This window comes from Oratosquilla oratoria, chromosome 26 (genome assembly GCF_046742065.1).
Source record: "Oratosquilla oratoria isolate Oo_2021 chromosome 26, ASM4674206v1, whole genome shotgun sequence".
Lineage (NCBI taxonomy): Eukaryota > Metazoa > Arthropoda > Malacostraca > Stomatopoda > Squillidae > Oratosquilla > Oratosquilla oratoria.
The window spans coordinates 10,927,948-10,935,416 of NC_134802.1; the positions used below are offsets into that span (position 1 = coordinate 10,927,948).

The 7,469-nt window shown below is 38.9% G+C and overlaps 1 protein-coding gene across 1 annotated transcript; it reads left to right on the forward strand.

Moving 5' to 3' along the window:
• The first annotated feature begins 2,931 nt into the window (after positions 1-2,931).
• LOC143039262 (uncharacterized) lies at positions 2,932-3,669 on the forward strand. The gene has a single exon (XM_076209136.1). It carries the CDS (start codon positions 2,932-2,934, stop codon positions 3,667-3,669), a length of 738 nt encoding a protein of 245 aa, XP_076065251.1.
• The last annotated feature ends 3,800 nt before the right edge of the window (positions 3,670-7,469 follow it).

Below are 7,469 nucleotides of genomic sequence, written 5' to 3' on the forward strand. Positions count from 1 at the left end.
AAACAAACTTGTTCTCCTCCTTAAAATATTCCACAAAAACCTGTTCCCGATTTCGAAACTATGAAACTTTTGTGATTTGCAACCTAGAAGCTGTTTCTGCTGCATTTCTGGAGAGACCCAAATCACGCTAATGTCATTCAGCTTTGGCTGGCTAAGCTGCTGAGGAGTTGATGACAGATGTAGCATAAGGGTCGTTGGAATCTGCCAGTATTTCTTGAGTTTCATTGTCACTTTCTTGCATTTCGTCGCTACCCTCTTCTTCAAGTGGAGACAACCCATTAATAATTGAAATTGGTAACTCATCTGAGTGCAGAGTAGGTCGAATTACTAAGGGGATACTAGGATAAGTGGTTTTATGTCTGCTTTTCTTGCCAACGCCTTTTGTATTGCTCAGATAAAAAGAGCAGTCAGTTGAGTGGTTATTCGGTTTCGGCCAGCTCATAGGAATTCCGAAAGGTAAGCCCTTGCGTTTCCCTTTCTTCCAGTCACGCAACATTTCTTCGCAATTATAACACAGTATGTGGGCCCATTTCTTGTCTTGGTCACCAAGAGTAAGTCCGAAGTACGCTTTATAGGCTCGCCTCACAAACGATGAATAAACGTGAAGCATCCACAAATATAGCAGAAAACATCAGGTTTCACACATTGATGTCTCCTTGTAGCCCTAACCAAATCTAAAAGAAAAAACAAACAAAACTATATATCCCTATTAATGCCATAAACGAGTAATATATCTGGCCGCAAAAGGCCAAAATGTAATCCTTCAAACTACATGAAAACTAGAACATAAAGAATAAAATCATTTCCATGTTTGAAATCAGCAGATCAAAAATAGAAAGAAACAATAAGGAAATATCATGCAATTGAGATTTTGAAAAAAAATTGTCCAGTGTAATTTATAATATGTATAGAATGTGTGTGTGTGTGTGTGTGTGTGTGTGAGAGAGAGAGAGAGAGAGAGAGAGAGAGAGAGAGAGAGAGAGAGATAGAGAGAGAGCAAGTAGTTCTAGTTCTACCCTTCATGTGAGCCGGTCTGAAGGGCGTGCTTATTATGCATCGGTTTGGCTAATTCCACAAGTTGGCGGAGAACTTGTCTCTCTACAGTAACACAGTAACAAGGTCATTGAAGACTTTATTGACCTCGGGTTCCTCGTGCTGAAGGGTTTAATCCCATTTCATTAAGGCCCTCGACCACGGTGAAAAGAGTTTATAGAGCCCTTGCTGAACCGCCTCAAGCTGAAGAGTAACCGCCGGCTTAAGGTCTGCCTACAAACCTTGGCTCTGGCGAAGTCAAAACAAAAACCTCTTCCTTCGCGACACACCACAGCGAGTTCCTCCCGGACTTCTTTTTTTATTTTTCAAAATTGGAAGAGCAAGAGAGCGGTAAGAGGAACAGAAAAGGAAGAGAAAGACACAGAATAAGAAAAAGATGAGGAATAAGAAAATAATTCAAAGAAAAAGAGGAAGAAGATGAAAGAGAGGAAGAAGAAGAAGAAGAAGAAAACAAAGAAGAAAACGAGGAAGACAAAGAAAAGGACGACGACGAGGAAGAAGAGAAAAGAAAAATAGAAAAAATATGAGGAAAAATAATTGGAGAACAAGGAGATTGAAAGTAGTGAGAAATTTTTTGCAGGGATCAGAAGAAAAATAAAAACGGAAAGAGAAGGGGAAAGGCTCTAGGAATGCCAAAGCGAATAAGTTAAAAAAAAAAAAAAAAAAAAAGTATGAAGATGAAAACTGCGAAAGTTAAAATTTCAAATCATAGGCGTTGTGAAAAGAAAATTATGTATAAAGGTTTGGAGAAATGCAAAGAGAGCTTTTGAGCTGTGAGTGCCGATTGCACTATGTATAAGAATATCTTGATGTATGATATTATACAGGTAAATTATGATATGTACTAAGGTTAATGACAAATCACGGCTTGTGACATTTGATCTGTGTCAAGTACCAATTGTATAATGTTCGAGTGTATTGACAAATTATGATATGTACTAAGGTTAATTACGAATCACGGCTTGTGACATTTGATGTATATTGAGTACAGATTGCACAATGTCTGGGTGTAATATGAAAATATATGAGAAGATATCGATGACATGTTCGAGAAATAATTGAACTTAAGATTTTTCTAGCCTTGAAATTAAGAAGGTTATGAGAGTTGAAGTCGAACCAATACAAAATCATACAGTTGAATCTGTAATGTCACGACTAGTTTGTCATTATTCTTTATGGTTTAAATTGCTTAAGAGCATGTAGTTATCTTATAATATTTGTCAGATATTTGCAAAGACAAAGTGTGTCAATTATCGAACTTAATGTTCAATAAATGGATGTTGCAGAAGAAAGAGTAATCAAATTTGTACAAAACTGCTGTTTTGCAAAGGAGATTGTCTGTTTATCCAGAAATGATCCTTTTAATCTTTCCAGTTCTACAAGGAAGCTTAAACCGATGTTGCTGAATGGTATACTCAGGGTAGGAGGTAGACTAGTTAACTTAGACTTGCCCTTGGATATGAAACATCCAATTATTCTTCCCCATGAACATCATGTGACTAGTTTAATCATTCAACATTATCACATGAAAGTAGGACACATGGGAAGGCAAGCAGTGTTAAATCAAGACAGAAATACTGGGTAATTAAAGGTAATTCAGCCGTAAGGAAAATATTGTCTAAATGTGTCACTTCTAGACGTTTTAAGAGTTCAACAATCACTCAAGAGATGGCAGCCTTGCCAGTAGATAGAGCAAATATAAATCAGAAACCATTTTTTGTGACTGGAGTTGATTACTTTGGGCCATTTTTTTTTTTTTTTTTTTTTTTTTTTGTGAAAAGAGCACGATCTCGAATCAAGAGATACGGAATATTATTTACTTGTCTATCCATTAGAGCTATACATCTAGAAATTTTACATAATTTGACGGCAGAGAGCATGATAAATGCATTTACCAGGTTTATATCCAGACGGGGTACAGTTAGTAAATTGATTAGTGATCACGGCACAAACTTCATTGGAACAAATAAGGTATTGAGGGATCTTACTATGCGTCATATTAGTACTGAATTAACCAAGAGAGGTGTGGATTGGGTATTCACTCCTCCTGGAGGTTCTCATCATGGTGGTGTTTTTGAGAGAATGATAGGATTAGTCAGAACAGTTTTGGAAGTTGTATTAGGTTCACAAACTTTGTCTGATGATAGTTTAAGTACATTTTTCTGCGAAGTTGAGAGTACAATTAACAGTCGTCCTCTAACTGTAGTATCAAATGATGTGAACGATTTGTGCCCCATCACCCCTAATTCTTTACTTAATTTGGATAATTATGTAGTGACACTTGATAGTGGAGAAATGGTCTGTGAGAGCAGAAAGAAATGGAGACAGGTACAGCATTTAGCCAAAGAGTTTTGGCGAAGATGGCAGAAAGAATATTTGCCTTGTCTGCAAGAACGCCAGAAATGGTTGAAAGTTAATAGGAATCTTAGGGAAGGAGATATTGTCTTAATGGTGGAGAATAATACACCACGCAGTCATTGGCTATTAGCAAGGGTTGTGAAAGTGATAAAAAGCAAAGATGGACTAATTAGACAAGTGGAAATAATACGTGGTAAAAAACTCTATAAGCGACCTATTTCCAAACTAATACTACTATTAGAAGGTGACTCAGTGTAGAAATTTGACCTCCCGTCAGTGGTTTTGTGATCCTGGGTGATTACAAGGGGGAGGGTGTGAGTGCTGATTTCACTATGTATAAGAATATCTTGATGTATGATATTATACAGGTAAATTATGATATGTACTATGGTTAATGACGAATCACGGCTTGTGACATTTGATCTGTGTCAAGTACCAATTGTATAATGTTCGAGTGTATTGACAAATTATGATATGTACTAAGGTTAATTACGAATCACGGCTTGTGATATTTGATGTATATTGAGTACAGATTGCACAATGTCTGGGTGTAATATGAAAATATATGAGAAGATATCGATGACATGTTCGAGAAATAATTGAACTTAATGGCAACCACAGGCCCGTGTTGTTACGTATATAGTTACAATGTATGTAAAATAAAATGGAAAATGTTATTGTCGAAACTGATGTACTGTAATGATCCATTATATATATATATATATATATATATATATATATATATATATATATATATATATAATTAAATAGAATAAGATTAAAGAAACTCTAGGAAAAAGGAGAATGTTGAGTGGAACATAACTCGTATATTTATTTACGATCCCTTAGATGTATTCCTCCGCCACGAAAGTAGTGCGCATTTTCCTCGTTAGGATTGTAATCATAAATGTCCTTTCTGTGTGTAGTCGATAAGTTGACAACATCTCCGTAAGTGCCATGGCAGTCATTATTGGTAAGCCTTGAAAGAGTAAATTGTTATTTTTATGTAATGTCACATGTTGAAATAATATGGAAGAGTTAGTGGATAAGTCATGTTAATTAGTAATATATTTAGTTTCTGAGAATAGCAAAGGATCACGAAGATATGTAATGATGAATGTTGTGGAGGCGGGTAAGTTGAAGTTGAGTTCAATGATTGTTATTGACAAATAGTGTGCTTAACCCATTCCGTACCGCAGGGACTTTAAAGTCCCACTTTTTAAAATAATGATATTTATATACTTTTTTATTTTTCCAGCAATATTGTTTTTGGATTTGGAAAGAGAAAAGTCTAAACTAATTATCTTTAGCTTCCCAGTCAGAACTGACATCATAAAGCTATACACTGCTCTTCGGAATGTCAGAAAAATCAAAGGAATTTGTGAAGAGACTAAAAAGGTAATTTGTCTAAAATACCAGTCAATATAATTCAAAACTTTTTAAAGGATTTTTAGGCTATTGCATCGGGATCAGATATATATATATATATATATATATATATATATATATAATATATAGATATATATATAATATATATATATATATATATATAAATTTGATGAAATACTTATCACAGTGGCCAAAATTTACATTTGAAATTCTTGGGACTTTAAAGTCCCGGTAAGTTTCCGAGGGCTTAGATGTTTGTTTTTTATTTTTTATTTTTTACACTTTTTTTGTTGTTTCATGTCAAAAAATCTCACTACTAATGAAATTTTGGACCTGCTGGAAACACTTGACGAAGACGATGATATCTTGGAGGAAAAGAACACAGGAGAGTACCGAGTCTACCTGCAACCACCCGTCGACCAGAAGGGCGACACCGACTGTGACGACGATGAGCATGATGAAGATGAAAATGTTCAGCCAGTAAACCCAGAAATTTTACCTCGTAGTGTTCTGCTTGCCCCTGCCGAGGTGGACAGAAGAGCCACCAAGAATCCACAGATTATCGGCATGAGAGGACTCAACGAGGATGATGAAGATGATGAAAATAGCACCAGTCTTGGCACAGGTTCAGGCACAGAAGTACCCAAAGGAAGAGGAGTGAAGACAAAGGAAGTGATGATGAGAACAAAGACAAAGCCTTTGAGGGCCCAACTGATCGGCCTCCAAGACGTCGTAGTAGTAGTTGGGGGACCAGCTACTGCACCTACTTGTGGAAGTAAAGCTGCACGTGCAACAAGTCGTGTCCGTGGTGTTCGATCCCGTGGAGGCCAAACCATGAAAGCTGTCCCCCAGGCTGATCCTGATGGTTGGTCAGAGCAGGATGAGGGAAAGGTTGGCAAGGAAATCCCAGAATTCATGTTTGATGAAAATGATTCCAACTGGCAGCACCTGCAAAGCATGAATATCGGCTCCCCACTGCAGTTTTACAAGGAGATGATGCCCGACAAATTCCTGGAGCAGATTGTTGATCAGTCTAGGCTATATGCCGAGCAACATAAGAACAAGTCGTGGGCCAAATGGCAAGCGGAAGTGACTGTGGACAGCTTGCGTGTGGTTGAGGGAGTCATGCTGCTCTCTGGATACAACAGTTTACCCTCCCGCCGCCTCTACTGGGAGCAGAGGGATGATGTGTACAACAAGATGGTAGCTGAAAACATCAGCAAGAGCAAGTTTGAAGGCATTCTCAGTTGCCTTCACTATGCCGATAATGGCCAGTCTGACAATGACAAATACTTCAAAGTCCGGCCAATCTTCCAGAACCTCAACAAACAGGGTTCCAAGTACAGCAGCTTCACCGACTCCTTTTCTGTTGATGAGTCCATGATACCTTACTATGGTCGCCACAACACAAAGCAGTACATCAGGGGGAAGCCAATCAGGTATGATCGAATTTTCACATTCATGTATTTTTGCAATATTACAGACATTCATTTCGAAAATACACATGTATAGTATTTTATATATATTGAATAATCATATTGTATAATGTTGTCAAATTCTCTTTTCAGGTATGGCTTCAAGATGTGGACCATCTGTTCGGCCGAAGGTGTGGTCTGTACTTCGAGCCCTATTGTGGGGCTGATACTGACATCACAGACTTCGGGCTAGGGCAAGGTCCTAATGTCGTGATGAGCTTAGTCGAAAAGTCTGGTGTACAACCTGGCTCTGCGATATACTTCGACAACTTGTTCACTTCCTTCCCTCTGCTGCAAAAGTTGTCTGATCTCGGCATCGGTGGGACAGGGACTGTCCGCAAGAACAGACTGCATCATGTGCCCCTACCTGATGCTAAAACTGTCGAGAAGATGGAGCAGGGCACCTCAAAGTCTGTATATATGAGGGACCAGGTGTGTACAGTTTGGAGAGACAACAAAGCTCTTTATGTAGCCAGCAACGTCCACAACGTGACCAGAAAGGACGGAGATAATACGTCCAACCAAGCGCAGGCCAAAAGGTACAGTAAGCAGGCCGGAGGACACATCTTCATCAACAGACCCAATCTCATAGCCAAATACAATGAGGGCATGGGAGGAGTAGACCTGCTGGACGGGATGGTGGCTCTTTACACATCCACAATCAAGAGGAAGAAATGGTGGTTCGCTTTCGTTCCCTGGTCAATAAATGTGGCGGCCGTAAACGCCTGTCGCCTAAGAAACATGGCCCTCAAGACTCATGGGATTGCTTTCAACAAGCATGAGCACAACTACCTCAACTTTGTGAGGGATCTGGTGGAAGGGCTCATCAAATGCCACGGCAAGCATTCATCCACCATCCCAGTGCAGATGTCGGTGTCTGCGCCACAGTCCAAAAAACTAAAGATGTTTAGGAAACCCATCGACGATGTGCGGTATGATAACCAAGGCCACTGCATCAAAAAACACATGCCAGGGCACAGGGGGAGGTGCAAAAAATGTACAGAGGACAAACGCCCAGGCGACAACCGATCTACCTACTACTGCCCTAAATGCAATGTGTCGATCCATGTGGACTGCTTCTGGGAGCTCCACAACAAGTAAATGTCAATGTGTACAATATATTGTCATGGATATTGCTGATTTCGTGTATTGAATTTGAGTAGTTTCGAAAATAAATGTGTAAGGATGGACCCT